Genomic DNA, 20,987 nt, shown 5'->3' with positions numbered 1-20,987 from the left:
AGCAAGACTGCAAGAAGTGCAAAATGACTAAGTAGTGGTTTCTTCTTTAGGAATCTGCAGCACTATGATCACTTGCAGAAAATTAACTGAGCTTCATTGTTAGTAAAACCAGATTTATTCTGGAAATTAGGTTTTACAAGTGCATTGCAGGTGAAAAGTGTGGGACCACTTTGCAGACTTGGTTTCTGAGAAGATGAAGAAGAGAAGCCAAAAGAGTAGTGTTTTGTTTGGTGATACCAGGTATCTGTGGTACATGTTTTAAGTTCTTCATATTCCATCACATGTTGGAAAATACATAAGAGTGTGTAATAGTGTCTGCTATGCATAATTAAATTTCTGTTATAAAAATATAAAAGCTGCTTAGGGACTGGCAGGAGAATTATCAAGCTTTAAGTTCCAAACTGTAATAATTCTTTCTGATGAGTGCTTATATATCTCCATGTCTTCTGCTGTTAATCAGTCTGCACAGTGTATTTAAAAACTAGACATCGTAGGATTCTGTCCTTCACTGGAGTTTTAGGTATAGTTTAATAAAAGCTAAACCTTGTGAAGTTTTAAACATGAAAATAAGTTGACTTACTTGATAATCCTTCTGGATGTTGTGGAAGCAGAATTGCCTCTTAGTGAGGCTTTTATTTAGGAATAAAAAGTTAAGCTCTGCATTACAGCTGTATTTCTGGAGGAGGAAAAAAAAAATTCAGCAAATTGATATATAACTCTGCAGAAGTCTACCAATTGCTTTTTAATTGGTATTATAGACCTCACTCTGAAGCTAGGATGTTTTATTCTCCTATGTGTGAATATGTGCTATGAAGTTTCTCTAATTGATTTGCTTTGCCCATTCCATTTGATGTATCATTTTTCACAATATTTCATAATTTGTGCTCATTTCTAATGAACAGAGTCGTTAGGACAGGCATGTCTAAGTACAACTGACAGCTAACATTAGGTGCCAGATGCAGTTTATAAAGCTATGTAGAACTGCAGAGAACAGTTTAAATAAATTAGCACCTGTACATTAGTCTCACTTGCTGGTAATTTATAAGCGAATCAGTAGAGATGACATTTAGGTAAGTCATTGATCAAGTTAACAGCTGCATACCCACTGCCCAGCTGGGATACCTAATTAATAGAGATTGCAGTCCTGACCTAGTGCTTTTCCCTGTTTGAGTCTGTAATCCTTTATTTTGTGATTTAGCTTTAACTTGTGGTTGTAGTAAACAGCCCACCTTTGTTTTCCATTGTCAGTTCTGTGATGTTCTACTTTAAAGCCCAGAAATCTAAGTAAGATTAATACAGGAAAAGTGTCTTAATCTTCATGAGCTATTTATGTGCCACTATTTTTATTATTAATTTTTATTCAGTCACTAAATGCTCTCCCAGATATGAGCTCATCATAGAGTGATGCTCTTTCCCCATAAGAGTTAGTAAAACTCAAAAGCTAGTGATCTGTGTTTGTTTTTTCTTGTTGCTTGCCTTACAACCTAATAGATTGTTGTCAGACAGATGGAATAATTTGAATCTAAAATGTATGTTCACTAGCATATATATTGTTTTAAAAGTACCAGTAAAGTTGTTAATTATGAAAATGTTAAATGTGGAAAAACTTAATTCCTTATAGGGTATAGATTATTTTTGTGAATTAAGACTTCTTTAATGAGAAATAGATTGTATTCAGTTGCTTTTAAAAGTGGCTCAGCATATGTGATTGCTAAAATGTAAATGTTATTTAGAAACTCAGTGTTAGAAATGAGTGAATATTGGCATATGTGAAATGTCAGTAACATTATTCAGAACAAAATGCATTTCTAAACTTTGTTGTCTGCAAGAAGAGTGTGTTGTCCAGCACTGTCCTTACAAGAAACACTGGATTTTGCATTGTTTTTTAAATAATTTAAGCTAGAATGCTTTTTTCAAATATTTTTTTTTCTAGCGGAGCCAAACTCTGCATCGGTGTTTTCTTTCTTCTGTATCTAAGTCTATCTGAACTGGTGATTGCTGTACATTTCTTTTTCATTTTTCATTTTCTTTCTCTTTTTGAGAGTTTTTTTTTGCTCTGAACAAAACAATTTTTTAAAAAATTATTACTTAGTGTAAAAGTAATGTAACATTTAAAAAGGTTTTTTTTCATATAATGTGAGTGTGGGATTTTTTTGGGTTTTCTGTTTTGTTTCTAAATTATGGGGTTAAAATGGTATCACTATGAACCTGAAATTTCTTTCTGTCTAAAGTACAAGTCAGCTTTAGATAAACAATGATGAATTATTGGGATGGTTTAAATAAGTTTTAGTAGTTAGTTGTTAGAAGTGGTAAACTTCAGTGCGTCTCAGGTTTGTTTGTTAACGTTTTTTGTCTTGTTAAATAAAAAAGTTATTTCAGATTTAATATTCCACATCCCATTTTTGTTTCATTCATTCCTAGTTCTACCCCAAATATATTCTGGATTTTGGATGCTGAAAACTTTTGAAGTGTACTTCCTAGTGTGGTTAGAAGGAAAAACAGCTGTTCCAGCAAACGTTTCAGTGTGAGAAATGCTGAAGTGCCGTGGCTAAATAATGTGATTCAAGAGGCAAGGTATAAGTGGCTCTTGTGTGATCAAGTTGAGAAGTAAAAGAAGCTGAAACAGCTGTAGCACATGCAATTCTTTAAAACCTTATGGCATAAAGTGTCATTTCTTACCTCAGTGTTTTGATGATTGAAGTTTCGTGTATATTTAAAAAGGAATGAACTGTATTGTTGAACTCTGCCAAAATGGGTGGTGCTGCAAGGGATCCCCAGGTGGAGGGGTTTTTTATTATTTTTTCTCTTGCTTTCTACAAGATCTTATCTGACTGGATTTTGCTTAGATAACTATATTTGCACATGATTTGAGCAATGAAAATTAGTGGAGTGTTTTGCGTTGAAGCTGTAGATTGAATGGAAGTGTGGGAAGATGCTTCAGCAAGATCAGCTTGCCCTGCCAGACCTCTCTTGCTTATGGCGGGTTATTTAAGGTCTCAGCTGTGTCAGTCTCCTTCCCCTATTCCAGGATAACACAGTCAACTCTATTTGAATTACTGAATTCTCAGTTTCTCGAAACATTCAAAAAAAGTAATCCTGACTGACCCATCTGAACTTGTTTGATTCAGAGTTAACCTCTGATGTTTGAGAACATGAGTGAACAAGACTTACTACCTTGTAGATAGGAAGGGAAAGAGGATCAGAAGTCAACGTATGCTACATGTTCAATGAAGAGGGAAAATGCAGGTGGGGCAGATATACTGAATTTGTACAATATGCCACATGCAGTGCTGGACAGGTATTTAATGAATTGGTTTGCATGTTTGAAGGACTGCCAGGTAGGGTTTTATTTTTTTTTATAGGGATGGAAGCTTGCTCTTGTTGTTACAACTGGCTTGAATTCAGACTTGCAGTGAAAGACATTGTGGTCCTGTGGGCAGTATATATGCCCCTCAACAAGTGATGAAATAACAGGACTAGTTTGTTACAGAAATACTGGGTTTACCAACACATTTTAAGAAATGTCTGATGTAAACCAGATTGTTGCTAATGCTTTTTTATGATCTGCTATTTTTGAAGGTGTGACTATCTTTTTTTTTGCTACACATGGGTGTTGAGAATTAGTTTTTCCCAAAATACCCCTTTTCTACAAAACCAAAACATTTGCATAGACAAAATCACCTTCTATAAATGAAGCTTCCAAGAGGCAGACTGATTTGCTATGTAAGTGCTAAAAGTACAGTAAGAGGACACAGCTTTTTAAAATTAAGAAGAAACTTCTGAATAAAGTTGAGCTGCAGTCAGTTGCATCCCAGGATAGTTCCTAATGGGATATAAAGATCCCACCCTTGATTGCATTTCCATAAAAAAGAAGACTGTTTATTTCCATTTTGAAACAACAAAAAAGCAAACTTATTCTTTGGCTAGTTGTGTGGGAAGCTGGAAGTAGATGGTAGGATTTCTTACTGCAAGCTTTGTTTATTCTTTAGCATTAAAGACATGTATACACTCGAGCAATATAGAATAAACTTTCTAGCAGTAGGTCTCAGATGGCAGCCACTCTCTTAATTATAACTGTTAAATTGTTATATTTGACATTTATTAAGGTGTCATAGTTACAGTAAATGTTTTGACTGAGATTCTGAAAATGCTTGGATAAAGACCATGTCTTAAGTACACACAGTCTTCAGTATCCTGTAATAAATTCTTTTAATGTATTATATAAGGTGTTTGTTTAACATCATTTGGCTCACAGCAGATTTCTCTATTGTCATCATAATTAATCCTCATTTGTTCATAAATAGGTGTTCACCTACTGTGTGTATGCATAAAATGCCCATTGACTAACAAATGGGAATACAGTAGTCACTAAGAAGAACAAAATTACCATTTCATAAAATCAAGTTAAGCCTTTTGTTTGCTTCAGAATTCTCAAAATTTCTGTTCAGGATGCCAGTAGGGGATTAATGGAAGTAATAGGTTAGATCTTTTTACACTCCATGCATAATAAATCAGTTGAAACACTGAAAAACCACTCTGTGTCCATGGAAGAAATTACCAGCAAGTAGTAGCCCTAAGGTAGCCTAACCAACAAAGAGCCATTCTTCTTAAGAGAAGATTTTAAACTCTGATTTTATTGTAATTCTACTTTTCTGTATTGTCTAACAAAAATATGAGACCACTGCCAGAAGGGTTTATTCAGCTATTCTATGTTACTGTACAAGCACATTTCTGTCTCAAGCTCTACTACCCACTGTCTGAAGTTGGCTCCCCTGGCCAGACCCCTGCATCTGAGGGTTTTTGATGGCTAGCCTTTTCTGTTTTGTTTTTAAAAACAAATAGAAATAAACAGCTCATAAATGGATATTTTTGCTTTATAAAATTATGTTTTAGTTACATTGAGGAGGGAGAGTAAAATGGTGAACAGAAATGCATGTTACTGGGTTTAACCTTGTAAAGCGCTGAGCCTTATGTTTTGCCAGAATGATTTGGAATATTGGTATACCTACTTTGTTGGAGGCAAATACTACTAATTTTATACATGACATGAATAGTTGCAAATATTGGTTAAGTAAAAGCAAATTATGTACCTTGTACTTGGTGAAAACAGTGGTAAACAATATATTGAGTGCCATACATTTATCTAAATTGTTTTATCAAACCCTTAGGTATCTAAGGAGAGTAAAGATAACATTTAAAAGTCTGTCTTGTCTGAGCCATTAGTTAAAGTTAAGCGAAGATTGTAGTGATTCACAGTTGTTCCCAAATGCAGTGATCAATGAAATGCTTATTTAGGCTATGTAAAATATCTTCTACTGTCACAACAAACACTGCTTTTAGACTTTAGGAAAATGCATCTGTAGAAATAGGAATTCTAAATGTGTAAAACTTTGCTTTGTCCAGTTGCTTTAAATAAAATTTTCATGCTTGGTCTGTCACTAGGCACTGTTAACAAGCATTGATACTTTTCAGAAAAATAAATGTTGTGATTTCCTTTAGAAGTCACAGCACTGGTGGTCTTTATTTACACTTGTGTTGTTCTTGTAAGTTATGATAAATGCATACCTAAAACCTAAACTTTGCAGAAAAAAATTCACTTATTTTGACACATTAGAGGACAGCCTTCAGAATGAGGCTTTACTTTTCCTGAGGATTCCTGAGGAAATGATCTGCTTTTCTTTTCAGCACAGCACATACGTGCTACTCTTTCTTATTGAGTTGGTTGCCTACTGTACAAAGGTTATGTTATTTTAATTTACAAGAAAATACCCAATACATGTTTTGATGGTGCTTTTGTGGAAAAAAAACCCAACATACGTGGTCTCTCTTTTTGTTTTCAGAGTGCTATTGCCTATCTCTTTCCTTCTGGCTTATTTGACAAAAGAGCCAGGCCCATAATGAAGGTAGGAATTTTTTGTTGCATTTATGAATAATTTCAACATGATATTTTAAGTAACTTTTTCCTTTTGCTGATATTTTTTGTTTTTTTTACAGCATCCTACTGAAATTTTTCCAGAGCAGAGGAGTAAGTGTTCATAGATATTTTTTATTACTATGACTAAGTATTATAATTTTTCCATATGTAGATTTCCTTATTTTTAAAGATTTACTTTTTTCCCTGTGTTCCTAATAACTGCTCAAACATAGTAGTCAAAGCCTGATCTGATATTCTAGCTTTTAAGATAAAAAATACTATTGGATTCTGGAATACCAGTGGTCTATTCAGACATCTTGTTAACTGACTATAGATAAATGTTTTTCATTGTTTAAAAATAAACAGTAGGTAGGATGACGTACAGAATCTGTTGAAGTCACTGGAAAACCTTTTGTTGAGTTCAGTAGCTTTTTGTTAGAACTGCCTATCACAATCATAAAATATTCATTAATACTATTTTAGACAAAAAAAATTCCAGATAACATCATTGCTCTAAAAGCTTAGAAATTACAGCTTTGAAAATGCCAGTTGAGAGAAAAGGGAGAGTGGAAGTTCTCCCAATTTTGTCTCCAGTTTGACCTGGAAGTCCTAACTCTGCACTTAGATCTGTGCTGTCTTTGCCTTGCTCCTGCGGTACTGTATGAAGTGCCAGTCCAGTTGTCACTCATATGCTGATATGTTGGGTACTGAGAACTTCACTGACATTGCCAAATTAATTTTACATAGGATATCTAAAAGATATGTCAAAACCTGTTGTCCACTTTTGACTCATGTTTAGTATGAACAAGTAGCCTGAGTGGGAAATTGTTCATTCACTGATCTATGAAGTCCCAGATGAATGCTTCTAATTATCAGCAAAATCTTCCCATTTTCTTTCCTTCCTTTTCTTCTTCCTGGAATTGATACTCAAATGTTTTTGAGCTTCTGTGTGTCTTTTAGAAAGCTGTCTAAATTATCTGAATTTTTGGAATTTCAGCTCTCAAATGGTATCAGGTGTTATTTTCTAGCTTAATAATACTGTGAAGTAAAAAAGTAGAAAGTAAAAGGGTAAGAGAGAGTTCATCATTAGGCAGTTTTAAAATCCAAGGACTGTTTTCATGACAGAACTAAGCTACTGTTCTAAGTGCTTTCAGGACTAAAGAATTTTTTTGAATGGTAGCTGTGTCCTACGGAGTGTAAGAACTAAGGAGTATAAATGTTTATCTTTGTCTTTACATCTAAAAATGACAACTTTAAATAAGGATCACTTTTAAGGCAGCTTAGTCTAGTCTGTTCACTACATCTTTGATAACTTCAAAGTACAGTAATATAAATTTATACTTCAGAACATTCCCTGGACAGCAGTTTCAACAAAATACGCTTTCACAGCTGCATATGTAGAAATTCACACACCCCACTAGTGGTATATGTGGGTAGAAGCCCCCTGTATTCCTTCAGTTCTAGTACGTTTTTCATCTTTCAATTCAACTTCTGCCATATTATGTCATAATATCCTATTGCAATACATATGCTTATCAGGCAGTTCTTGGACTCTCATCTTTGTTTATAGCTCATAGACAGCTTCATTTGAACTACACTGCATAAAATGTTTGAGAGTTTCTCTGCAGTTCAATTTGTAAAAAGCTCTCGGGTTTTATATTTGTCACTTTAGAAAAAAAATTTGTTGTATTATGTTTAAGTTGATTTATTTTCTGAAGTTGAAATTTATTTGTCCATAAATAACAGTTTTTAAAGAAAAAAAAAATAAACTAGGTGTGCTGAATAATATGGAACGTGTTTTTTGTGCTGAAATAATAATATAAACTGTAGTTTATGTCTTTATATTTAAATGTCCCAAATACACTAATGTGAACAAGTCCTGAAATCACACAAATTCTGAATACAGTTGTGTTACCTGCGAAAGACAATTATATGAATACTTAATTTAGTATAGACATAATATGCTAACAGAAAATTTGCTCTGGGTTTAAAGCACTGTTTTTGGGAGCTGTTAATCTTTCATCTTTTGCAATCATTATGTAGACGTTGGTAGTCTCTTAATTTGTACTTCTTCCTATTCTAAAATGGATACTTTTATCTATAATACCAACTATCCAGTCTTTAAAAGATTATTGAAGATATTAATGAGGGATTCCCTTGTGTTAAATGATATTTAGAAATATTGAACTTTTGATTATAATTGCCGATGGAGTTTGGTTTTTAACAAGGTAGTCTAAATCATTAGATTCCCAGACAAGTTGGATACCTGTAAAATGTCTTTGTTCTCTGATATTTAAAAGGTAATCAGTATTGTTAAAGAGGTTTATAACTGCAGTTAAATACAAGTATGTTTTTAGTGAGTGTATATTGTTTTCTTGTCTAATCTTCCTTCTCATTAGAAATCCAGTGGGGAGAAGATGGTCGACCGTTTCACTTTCTTTTTTATACTGGCAAGCAGTCATATTATTCATTAATGCATGTAAGTATGTTATAATCTATAATAAATAATTTTACCTCCCAGTCAAGTACTTGTTAATCTAGAGATGCGTATCAGGAGCTCCTGAGTTTACTCATGTTTTCACAGTAGGCCATAATATCACCAGTGAAGCTAAATGCATTGTATATTTTTATGTCAAAATATCCATTATTAGAGGCATTTTAGTCTCGCATTTAAAGGAAGAAACTACGTAATACTTTTTACTTTAATTTTTGCTTTATATTACAATTTTGGCTATGGTCTGGTTTTGAATAATCTGAACACTTGTAGGCTGTATCTGGTTAATAGCATAGGGTTAGTGGTGGAGAATGTATGTACAACAAAAATGGCTAGTTTTAGGAAAATTCATTGTAGAATTAAAAAATCAGGAGCTTTTTTCCCTTCAGGGGCAGAGCTATAGGAAATGTTATTTATGCTGACATTTAGTGTGAAGAAAATTTGCATTTAAACTGCTTAATTGATTTTTCTAAGACTGTTCTATTTGCGAACTTAAGGCTTTTTCTTATAAGTATGGTTCCAGGAGTAAAGGACATGCATCTGTTTACCATGAAAAAGGCTGTATCTAGTAGAACATCACTAGACCCTGAGTCTTAACATGGCTTATGAACAGGCACTTCATATATATGATCATCGATGGTGCAAGCATTATCTACCTCTTTAGAAGAGTTTACAGAAAGATGTGCAGGTTCCTTACTTGTATTTAGAGAAAACAAAAGCATTAATAATGTATGCAGAAATATCTAATTAGGCAGTAATGTCAGACTATTTCCTCATTAGATAGTCTTAAAAAGTTAGTTCTGTGGTTAGTCTGTTGTAAAAAATAAATAAATAATAAGGTTATCAAACTGGGTGCACAGCTTCACTGAGTGTAGTGTTTCTGTTAGAATTATCTGATATTTATTTGCGTTCAGTGTACCTAAAGGACAAAATCCCCACTTGTCAGGTACATTTGTTTCTTTGGGAGAATAAAAACCACCCCTGCTCTTTTTTTTTGTTGTTGACCTTGGGCAAATGAGCTTCTTGCCCTGGCAGAAATGAAATGAATGATAAATGTAGAGTGTGTCTTTGCTGAGTAATGGAGCTGCATCACAGGCTTTCCACAGAGGTTTTCTCCTGCACAGCCTGAGGCAGCCCGAGGACCCCTGCTGTTCATTTAAATAGGTATGTCAAATCTGCCTCGAAACGCCGCTGGTTTGATCTGTGGTAATATTTGTGAAGGTTCCATATGGACTTGAGCCCCCTGCAGTGCTAAGAAATAATGTACAACGCTTCATGGTGCAGACGCAAATTTTCTCTGAAAAGGGATGCAATGCTCCGTTTTAGCTGTCGGAGAGGATGATGGAGCTGACGCGCTAGGCCTGTCAACTTGTTACACGGATGGGTTGCACGCAGCGAGGCTGTGGAAAATCTGTGCCTTTTAACTTTTCTACTTAATCACGGTTGTAGCATTGCCTTTAGACTGTATGCTACATTAATTCTCTTCCTGCCTTCTGCCTTTCATCCCAAGTTTCACGGAAAAAAGTAAAGCATGCAGGTCTTGTAGAGGAGCCTTATCAAACAGCTGTCATCTGACAAGCCATTTGCATTTGTTTTGGCTGAAACAGAGCAACCCAAGGGCAAGATGTTTTGTTGCATTCCATCATAATGAAGAAATTACAAATTTTACAAGGAGCACAAGTTTATTTTTAGCCCTTCCTAGCAGTTAGAAAAAGTATGCAAGCTTGTCTTGGAAATCTCTAAAAGAACAGTGTGCATCTTGTTACTAACAGTGTAGCAACCACCTTCAAACAAATCAGTTTGGCAAATGTGTTTTTCATTAGTATAGGATGCTTCAGTGTTCTTTCACTGTTTCTAAATATTTTCATGAAATAGGCTTCTATAAACCTAAACCCTTTAAGTGAGGTTTAACAGGGGTTTTTTTAGTCAGCCAAAAGAAAGCTGAAATCTGCATGAAATTCCCGACATTGTTTTAACCTCTTACTAGACTAAGTGTGTATTTAAGAAAATGTATTTTTAAATCTCAAAGCTAATTAATTCAGCTAGGGGAAAAAAAAAGGGTTGTATGTTAATACAGTCTAGTGTAAGTAATCAATCCCATTTGAGGATGTCCTTTGAATTGCTCCATTAAGTCTAATAAATAGGATAAGCATATTATTTAGCTTAAACTTGTACACCACTAATTACGACATAGACTTATATGGAACTTTAATTTTATTAATTGCTAGTAATATAACTGGTCGCAGCATTATTTGTTTAGTTAATGCTAATAAATAATATTATCTACTTAGTAAAAACAGACTAAGTATATTTGCATGTATTGTAACTGCCAATATGTATGTGATGTTATTGTTTAAGTGACCTTTCATAAGGGATTTTTGCTTTACGCTCCATTGTTGTCTTTGTTCTGCCTGTTGAATAAAGTTTAGCTGTAGGGAAAACGACTTTTTTTCTTCTGATACACAAAAGAATGTTTATTGCAAGAAACACCATTTCACAAATATTTGATAGTATATTTGATCATAATTCAACTTAAAAGTTTTATAGAGTACTGCTATATTTTTGTAATGTGCAGAGTAGGAGGAAATAGTATCTTCATACAGTTCTTTTTTTGTGTAATTGTGCTTCTTGTACTTAATTAGAAATACTAGAGGTAAATGTTTTAACAATAGAGCATTTTAACTCTTAATAACAAATCCTAAAAAAACCCCAAATATATGCTGAAGTCAAAAACACATAAGAAGCAAAGAAAAATGCAAACTGTGATGTAAAATTATGTAGGTGCTACAGCATTTTTTAACCAAAATATTAAAATTAAGACTTTTTCTATAAAAATATCTTCTTCTAGAGTTCTATTTGCTAATTTCTTCTCTAAAAGTATTATGCAGGGTAAAATAAGAGGTTTATGTTTTATTTTAAAAAGGAGCATCCTTGTAGAGTTCTGAAATTTGATCTATTAGGAATGGAAGCGTTTCTGTACATAGCCCATCTTGTAAAATCAGCTATTTTGACTGTGTAATAGCTGAGTTTACAATGCACACAGATGTGTACATTCATGAATTGGACTATTGAATCCTGAAGTGATTAGTAAAATCTTCACCTGCCAGTTTTGAAAAAGCAACTGTGTCTTCAGAAGCTTTCTTTAGCCTTTGGGAAATGAAATTTGTCAGACAAATTATTGGGCATTACATGTGATTCCTGATTTTGCAAAGGCTCATCCACATACTTTACTACACACAAGTGGTTCTTTTTGTGTGTTGATTTCATCCTTATATAGAGATTAAATAAATATGCTTTTTTTTAACACCTAAAACCAAATTTTTATTTCATTAGAGATGCAAGTCCACATCAATTGCCAGAAATACGCAGGAAATTGTATCTAGCTGTTCTCTAACACTTAGAAGTATTTTAAAATACTACATTTTAATATAATCTGCTGTGTGAGGATTCTTTGTATTAATGGACATGACTACTGTAATTTCACCAGAATTGTTTAGAGAGGTAATTTTAGTTCCCAGAAGTGCACATTCTTGAAGCTTACACAGGCTGCAGTGTTGATGTTCTTTGGTAATACATAGGGAAAGTCTTCAGGAAAAACTTACTGTTCCAGCTGCTTTAAAGCTTTCTTTGAAGTTGTAATAATGAATTTCTGAGGCTAGAAGCTAGTGGGTGGCAACCCACACTTCATTTTATTTTCCTGTGTACGTCAGTAGTTTCTGAGTATGATGACAAAATCCTGAAGTCTACCTTTAACTTGTGTCATGATACCTGAAAATGCTTCAGCTGCTGTTTAGAAGCAATTCTGACTACAGCCAGTCTTTTGTAAGATAACAGCTGTGGTTCCCTCGTTCTTTTTCAAGAACTGTGCTACAGTTGTGTTTTTGTTTGGCTCCTGGTTCATGTATTTTTTGCTGAACATTCTAATAGATACATGTATGTGCCGGAATGTAGTGAAGGTGATGGGTATTTGTTTTTGCCAGGTAGGAAGGTGACACTGTGCCTTATGAAGACAAAAAGTAAACCAAGAGGCTAGCAGTAAAGTGAAAACCTCTTTGTACATTTATATGACCTAATAAGCCAGTACCTCTTCTGATCATCTTACACCAAAATATCTTCTTTATGCATGATTTGACTTCTTTCAAATGCAGAAACTCATGGAGCTCACAGGAGTCTCTAAGCCTGTTCCAGCTGAGTTCTCCCCAGATCTCTGAGGGGCAGGCACAGCCCTCCTTCCGCTTCTCTTTCCTCCCTCAACAATCTGGAGCAGAATCTTCCATATTGAGTCTTTTTCATGTCTAACTACAGATCCTTAAAAATTGCTTGGTGGTGGGAACATCTCATGCTCTTAACCCAAACCATATCTGTGCTTTTAATGTACAGTCAATACATTTTGCCGCTTAATAGTCAGCTCTGAATGGAGCTGTTAAGATTATTAGAGTGATGTGACTTGAATCTGGCCCAAAGTAGCACTACCATGTTTTGTTATTTTAGAGATCTACAGATGTATTTGTGAGGTTTGGAAATATTTTGGAATATGATTTGTTGTGATCTTTTATATGATGCTTCCTGTTTCTGAAGATAAATATACTATTTTTAAGTTGAAAAAATTTCTTTGTTCCTATCTAATACAGTTATCTCTTACAAAAGATAAAAGAATTCTGAAAGGTATACTATGATAATATGTGAGTTCTTAGGCTGTCTTCAAGAGAAGTGGTCAGTTTGGTGCTTCAGGAGTTTATATTGTGGAGTTATTTAAAAAATACTTTTGTTCTACTGTGCTCTTAATAAAAAGTCCTCAATGACCTGCATCAAAGACTTTAGTGAATTGTCCCTATTTAAATCCTTTGAGTGCAGCTCAGATAACAATCTGTTCTTAGCTCGTACACTTTAAGTACAAATATTTTTAGAATATGTTAGGATTTATTTTTCTGTTACTGAATAAATCAGCTTAAGCAGTAGGTGTTTATAACTAAGCAAGGTTTTTTGTTTGCTTTTTTAAGTAAGCTGTTGAAGAAATTTCATTGTCTCCTGTTGCAAATTCCAGTATTATGTTAAGAACTAGTATTTCATACGTTTATTTTTTACAGTACAGACCTGTCTCACCTTTCTTCTTTTACTGGTTTTTGAAAGTAATACGAAGAAAAAAAAAACACAACCAACCGTTATTCCTTGTACCCACTAATTCTTAAACTGTAGCTTCTCTCTAGTATTTTGTAACACTTTTATATTAATAAGGAATTTGAAAGTGATTCTAAACTTTCCATTTTCACTTCTTAATAAAACAAATTATATGGCACAGAAGTACTTTATTGTATTGCAATAATTTTGTTTCAATATTATTTATAATTATTTCTCCAAATACTCCTATTTATCTTGTGATCTGAATCACACTTGCAATCCACAGTATTAGATGTTACATTTTAGAACCAAATAGTCTGAAATTTTCTGAACTAAAAAAACTGAAAATACTTTATTAAAAGCTGCTTATTTTGTAATATTTTCAGTGTGACTTTTTGGAATGTTTTTCATTGTGTGTTTCTGAAGTGGTAAATCATTGTCACAGCATTGCTTGAAAATAATAGCATAGCTAAGAATTTTGAGAAAACTGTTTAAAAAAATACTGAAAATTCAAGTCAGTGTATCTTACATTTGAAATAACAGAAATTCTGATTCTGGTAAAAGTATGTCTTTAAGTGTGTCTCTGTGGACATGCCTGGGTAAGAGGCAGTTCTGACTGATACAGACCACTAATAAAGCTGACACTCTCTGAAATTACAAAAATTGAACTAAATGAAGTTATTTACAATCTTAAACTTTGTCTAACGCGGATGCAGTGGTGAAATTATTCTGTAGTATGTTTTGGAGTTACATCCATTATACAAATGCATACAGTTCAGAATTTTTTTTACAAGCATATGTGAGAATGCAACAAATGCTGTTGAATAAAAATAGCAGAATTTAAATATAATTCATTTGAACTACATATGAAAATACTATATATGCTGTCTAAGTGTGTGTTGGTTTAGATTTAACTTGCTATTTAATTTTTTTTAATTGTTAGAGCTCTGCTTGTTTTCTGACTTCTTCTGAACTTTAAGTGTTTGGAGAGCAAATACATATAAGCATGTGTTTTATATAACTATATTTAGATATTAACTGGAAAAAAAAAACTTTTTCCATATATATGTTTTAGGAAACATATGGAAAATTGCTAAATGTTCAGAAATACCAAGACCAACTGACAGCTCAAGACCTTCCTCCTCAGAAGGAGAAAAGGTAAGCTTGTGATTAGAATGGCTAGTGATACTAGTTTTCTTTCAATGCTTCAGTATGTGGTTTTGGCAATTCTGGTAGTTCCCCACCCTACCCACTTTTTATTCCACAAACACATTTTCAGATTTTTTTTCCCTATCCTTGTCTAATACTTGTGTGGTCATTTCAGGTCGAAAAGTTTTATCTGTAGTATATATGTGTGGAATACTCACTGCTAAAGTAGATAAAGTCCCTCTATTTCTTGTCAATCTCTCCCTGCTCTTTTCAATATTTTCTTCCATATAAAAATTCTGAAGTGTGATTTGAAAATAAGTAGAGAATATCTAGGATTCTGTGTTTATATATATAACATTTTCTAATGATGTCTACAATAAAGGTTTTTGAAAAAGCCTTTAAAATAAAGCAAGACATTTAAAAACAGCAAACAAGTTGTTTATGTTTGAAAAATCCTAAGGCCTAAAGCTGAGTCCTCTAATAGTCTTTCATTAATCATGGTTCTTGAATATTTTTACTTACCTATGTTTAACTTTTAAGAGTATGAAAATACTTTATTTCGCTATTTTTCTTCTGATTACTTTGAACAGCTAAATCATCAAATACTATAGTAATTTTAGGAAAGTTCATTCAGTTGGATTTGTTTAAATATCACCATTATTAGTGATTTAATTTCGTTTCCCTTCTTTTTCCTCTTTAACTTCTTTGCTCTGCACAGCAAGCTCTTCAGCTAGTTAGGCACTGGACAGAAAAGCTGCATGTCAACCAGAAGAAGCTATGGGAGATGCTGCAGTTGTTAGTTTGTTAGTGCATCAGTCAGGAGTGTCTTTGAAATGGGTATAGACTTTAGAACTGTTTGCTTCTCTTAGGCTGTATTCTTGCTTTTCTGTTTTTAGGGTTTTTTTGCAAGGATATTATGGTATATTAGAATATTAAATTAAGCAAGTCTGTAGAAGAAATTGATACAGCTAGAAAGTTTTGATTTTTGGCATTTACTACTTCTTTGTATATTTACTTTTCATTGTCCAAGTTTTTTTTTATCTTTGTTCTTGCTGTTTATTTTCTAGCCAGATTTATGTTCTATTCCAGTTGCACATCATGTTGGTTTGTCATTTGTTAATTACAGCCATTTGTTATTTATGTTAGGAAGAGAAAGGATTAATTTGCTGAGATTATTTCAGTTTCTTAAATAACAGTTCATGTTTCTTCATGATAATAAATGGTGTCTTATGACTTACAGAATCTTTTATCATAAATTCACGTTAGCTTCTGAGCAGACAAGAGAACAAATTAATTTAGTTTCTTGGTGTAGGCTGCTGAAAAATAACCTGACTCCTTACAGAGTTCAGCCAGTGGATTTACTGATGTGAAAAATGACCTAAAGCTAGTCAGAGTTGAAAGGTTTGGGTTTTTTATCCCTGTTAGGTTTGTAAAAGTTCAGAGAATTTAAAGGGTTTTTGATACTTACTTTCCACACTGGATGTGGTACTTCCTCTGCAATTAGCCTGGGTAATTTGTCTCTAAAGTAAAGGCAGAGGATAGGTCAGAAGGGCTGTTTCATTTTTTTCCAGAAAATAGTCTATTGTGGATGTATTGTGTAATATTAACTGGAGAGTTAGCACCTGATCTTGAACTACTACAAGTTTGTGGCTATTCACATGTAAAAAATTTCATTTACTTCACTGGGAGTAGCAATATGTAAATATAAGTATATACTTTTGCCTGTCAGAACTGAAAACTTTTTAAAATTACTGTTAAAACTAGCATTGTTATTAAATAGGTGTTTCGCACACCCTGACTCAGAAAAGCATTAAAATACTTACTTAAGAAGTACTACTACTTAAAACCACCTTCAGAAGGAATGCTTTTCTGAATTATAGCTTCCTTAATGCTGCTGAAAACATTAATGAGATGGTTTCTAAAAAAACCCAAAGAGGCAAGAAACTAGTTACACCTTTGCCTTAAATTTACCTGATAATGTTGGCATGTGTATTTATGATGACATTCTGGTTTGTTGGTCACTTCATATTACATATATTTCTGCTTTTGCGATCAGCAGTGCAGTTTGTGTGCTGAGCAGGTCAAGATTACACAGCAGATGAAATGCAGTGTGTCATTGCTGCATTAGTACCTTGACTATACTTACTGCTACTGGGGTTTTTTGTATTGATCAGAAAAGTAAAGACTGGAGACAAAATCGTGTTAGTTCAGAATTTGGTTTTGATGTTCTGCCTTTTATTTTGTTCTTTGCTGCTTGTAAGCCAGACTAGGAGCAGACTTTTAAAACTGAGCCCTAAGTTGTGGGGAAGATCCCTTACTATTACAATATTACTCTAGCTCAATCTGGGACTTCAATAATATAGATAATATGTATCTGATACTCAATTTTCTTGTGGTTAATTCCATTTGTTAAATTACTGTCCCTTTCAAAAGATAGGTATTTTAAAATCAATGTAGACCTCTTCATGTTTACTATAGGAGTGTGATCTGTATTCATTTATAATGGAAAATGTATTTCTGAACAAAGATTGACTGTATGTATGGTCCTTTGTGATGTAACTGTAATTGCATGGTTAATTAAAGGAAGAATATATGTGATATTTTAAACAGAAACCTGGCTGGTAGCAGATGGCTGACTAAGATTGAATTGGAAGAAATGTTGTTAGAAAAACTGTCAGATGATGATGTAAGTAATTAATCTTCCTAATCTTAAGGAGGTTTGTGTCTTAAAAATAGGCTTTGAGTGCATTTTTGGATACCAGAAAGGTACTACATAGAAACAGGTGCTCTTCAAAAGAATTTTCTACCTTCTTATAAAGTAAATATATGCTCACAGCACTATCACATCCATGTTGTCTTGAAAAGTGTCCTGAGTTGCTTCTTCTATTAAGGGCTTTCCATTGTTACTAACATAGTTTACTTTTTCTTCTGGTAAAGTTGTGAGGCCTAGAACACTTGTTCCTTATCATCTAATTATGTAGTCAGGGATGGAATACAGTAATACTTTATGATAGAAACATTGTAGTTAAAAGTAAATAAGGGACAGGGCTAGAACCTCTGTTGCTTGCTGTAGAGAAGTGACAAATATTTAAGATGGGAAAGACAATGGATATATGTGACGGTAAACCTGCACAGAGTTTCTGATTGTTCAATCTTAAGGACATAATAATGACAGAAAAATCACAGAGAAAGCTGATCAGAAATAAGGAGTCCTTTCTCTTGGTGACTGGCTACAGAATCAAATATCAGAAACAGGATATGAAGCTACATAGATCTGTGGTCTGATAGAGATCTCTTATATTCTCCTTGGTATGAATATGGTGGGAGAGAGGAGGGATTTTCAGTTTCCCCAGTATCTGTGAACTGTGATACTGTCTAGATTTGGGGTCCTTCTTTACATATATCTCTGGGATTAAGTCCATTCATCCTGATAGTTACCGTTTTCCTACAGTCCCCTAAGTAGCATTAGTTTTGTAATAGCAGGCTCAGTCTATGTGGCCAGCTTCAGTTTTATTTTGGATATTTAAGCTTGAATATGATAGTAATAACGAATATAACACTGTTTGTCTGAGCATTCCAAGTATTTTCTAACCTAGAAATGCTGTTCTTCAATCTCTTCTGTCCTATGGACAGCATCATTGCAAAAACAGCATAGCTCTTTGCTCACTTGTCATCCAGAACAGTGATATGTGATGGCTTTCTTGTCTATGGGCAATGTGGATAGGTCTCAAGCAGATTGTGGTGCTTAATCGCAAGTTAGAAATCACTGTTGCAGATTGTCCAGTCTTCCTCTGTCTTGCTCACAGACAAGTAATTGTGACCTTGGTGTTTTCAGTAGCTCCTGTGTTTGGAACAGCTCTTTTTCTGCTCAGAGTACCAGGAACTGATCTAATTGTACAGCCAAACAGTTTGGTGCTCTTCAGTGTCTGATTTTTGTGCGTTCTAGATCTGTTGAAGTAGACTGCAGTAAACTAAAAACCAAGCAAACAACCCCCGTACACTTTTGCATACTGGTCTCTTGCATGTAAACCCACAAAGCCTCAGCCTGTAGAAACATTGTTTAAATGTATTTGGAATGTCTCAGTATGGGCTACCAGTCCTACCAGCTCTAATTCATGTATTTTGCCATTGCAACAAAATTTTCTGTGGTGTTTGCATTATTAAACAAAATCAGAGCTGTTTTTATTTTTTTTCCTTTGCGCTGTGCAAATGAAAACCATTGAAAGCTTTCTTCATCTGTAGCCTCTATAATTTTTAAATTTTATATTTTTATATTTCTGCCCTTCAAAGGCTGTGTCATATTGTTATACAGAAGTAGCTTTCTAAGGGATGTCAGAATTCTAGGGGCTATTGCTAGGTTACAAGAGAAGTATTAATTTTGTGCAGAAGATTCTGGTAACAGAGAGAAGAAGAAATACTTTCAATAACAGCTTGTAAATAAAGAAAACTTTAAAAATAAGGTTATGGTATTTATATGAAAAAGTCATTTTAAATAATAACATCCCTTGATATCCTGTGACCAGCTGTATAGTGCTCCTGCCAGTAAAAGTTCATAACAGGACATCCCAGCTTTTAATGCAGATGGGTTAACACAGTGGTTTTTACTCTTTAATCACATGTTGAAGAAGTTTGAAGGAGGGGTATAAGGGGGAAGGAGAACCACACAGTAGCAAAGGATAATTTATTTCAAGAGTTTGCCCTTTAAGTCAAGTATCTCTTGAATTTTTAAATAGCTTGATTGTTCGGTTTTAAAAGAAATCATAAACATTAAAGTAACTCAGCTTGAACAGCCAAAGAGGGATAGTTATTTCCTGTATATATTATGAAATAAAATAATTTTAAAGGTTCAATTTAGTGAAATAAAATTATTTCCAAGTCAGTCATTGAACATGCTGACTTACTGAAGATGAGGTGAAAATATTTTTCTTTTGCCATTTTAATAAAACAATAATAAAGAATGAAGATTACTTCTTCCCAATGTTTTCTTTTCAAAAATGAGATGAAGAGATCAACTTCATTCTAGTACAATAATCTTGTATTACAAAGGGGTAGGTTATGATTTGAATTAAAGTTTCATTGTTGCCTGAAGAAAGAACTAGGTTTCTTTAGTCACACAGAAAATGATGCATCTTCATGCTGTTCTTAAATCAGCATGTAGGTGCAAAAGTGTCATCTTGTCAGAAATCATCAATAAAAGTGAAGTATGAAGGATCAATTATACAAAAATAGAAAGTTTTGGCAAATGCAATTACACTTGCATCCTTTAATGAAGTCTTGTTGTCTACAGTATTCAAGATTTATTCAACTCTTACAAAAGTTGATGATGTTGCCATGTGGTGAAATCGAGGAGGAGTACATAAAAAAGTTTTCCAAAGAAGTTCCTGTGCAGTTACAAAAGGTAGTTATTGAGCCCTTGAAGTATGATGAGAAAGGAGTGGCCTTCAGCACTGGTGAAGGTAATAATTTCAAGTTGGTTGGTAGCAATCCAGACTTTTTTCCTCTTCACACTACTTTCTTTATAGTATGTTCAACACTGCAGAATGTCTCACTACTTCATTTTATATGCTTATGTATATACTGCATGTATATTTGTTAATTATGTTTTGACGTACTAAATTATGACATGACCTGGTAAAAAAGTGGGAAGTTTTTAGCACAGAGGCTGTCAACTGAATCAACTGTTAGTTTTTATCTGTATTTCTGTACAGTAGTATCTCTGTCTCTTCTTGTCGTAGGATACAAAAGGACTTTCATTGGTGGCAGGAGTTGACTGTTGAACATAAAGGACAGGGGACCAGGGGAGCACAAACACACGTGGAGAATTGCATGGATGTAATAGTGTTGTTGCTTAGTGTAAATTGGCATGCTTAGACCACTGATCAGCCTTTATTATGACTTTTGTATGCAGTCCAGGAAGGAGAATTTTGAAGATGCAAGAAATAAATAGCAAGGCATTTGGATATTTACAAACAGAGTAGGAAAATGCAAAGAAGGAATTCCTAAATTTTGCAGTCAAGTTGACAAACCACAGATAGCTTTATGGGACAGAGACAGGAATTGGTCATTGGCACTGAGAGAAAGGGGTTGTTAGAGAAAAAGCCATGGAGGTCTCTGTATCTTCTAAACATGGGCTGCTAACAGTTTCAGTGGGGTGATACATAGTGGAAGAACAATATTATATGAGGAAGTGCCTGGAAAAAATAAGGTGTCAACAACAGGGATAGGAAGGTCCAACTTTCTGGACAAAATGTATGCACATGCATGCACTTAATGTTTATGCTGTACATTTAAGAGGAATCTTGATCAGAGATG

General features: G+C 33.9%; 1 protein-coding gene across 1 annotated transcript in view; it reads left to right on the top strand.

Moving 5' to 3' along the window:
• Positions 1 to 20,987, top strand: part of MRPS9 (mitochondrial ribosomal protein S9) — a 33,894-nt gene that overhangs the window by 9,329 nt on the left and 3,578 nt on the right. Inside the window, exons 3-8 of the mRNA XM_051643920.1 lie at positions 5,841 to 5,903; positions 5,995 to 6,025; positions 8,314 to 8,393; positions 14,602 to 14,684; positions 17,286 to 17,361; positions 19,963 to 20,131. Of these exons, the coding sequence (XP_051499880.1) occupies positions 5,841 to 5,903; positions 5,995 to 6,025; positions 8,314 to 8,393; positions 14,602 to 14,684; positions 17,286 to 17,361; positions 19,963 to 20,131 (502 nt within the window). The remainder of the gene's footprint in view (positions 1 to 5,840; positions 5,904 to 5,994; positions 6,026 to 8,313; positions 8,394 to 14,601; positions 14,685 to 17,285; positions 17,362 to 19,962; positions 20,132 to 20,987) is intronic.

Source organism: Apus apus, chromosome 1 (assembly GCF_020740795.1).
Source record: "Apus apus isolate bApuApu2 chromosome 1, bApuApu2.pri.cur, whole genome shotgun sequence".
Lineage (NCBI taxonomy): Eukaryota > Metazoa > Chordata > Aves > Apodiformes > Apodidae > Apus > Apus apus.
The sequence above is the reverse complement of the archived record's forward strand: the minus strand, read 5'-3'. Positions and strand labels throughout refer to the sequence as shown.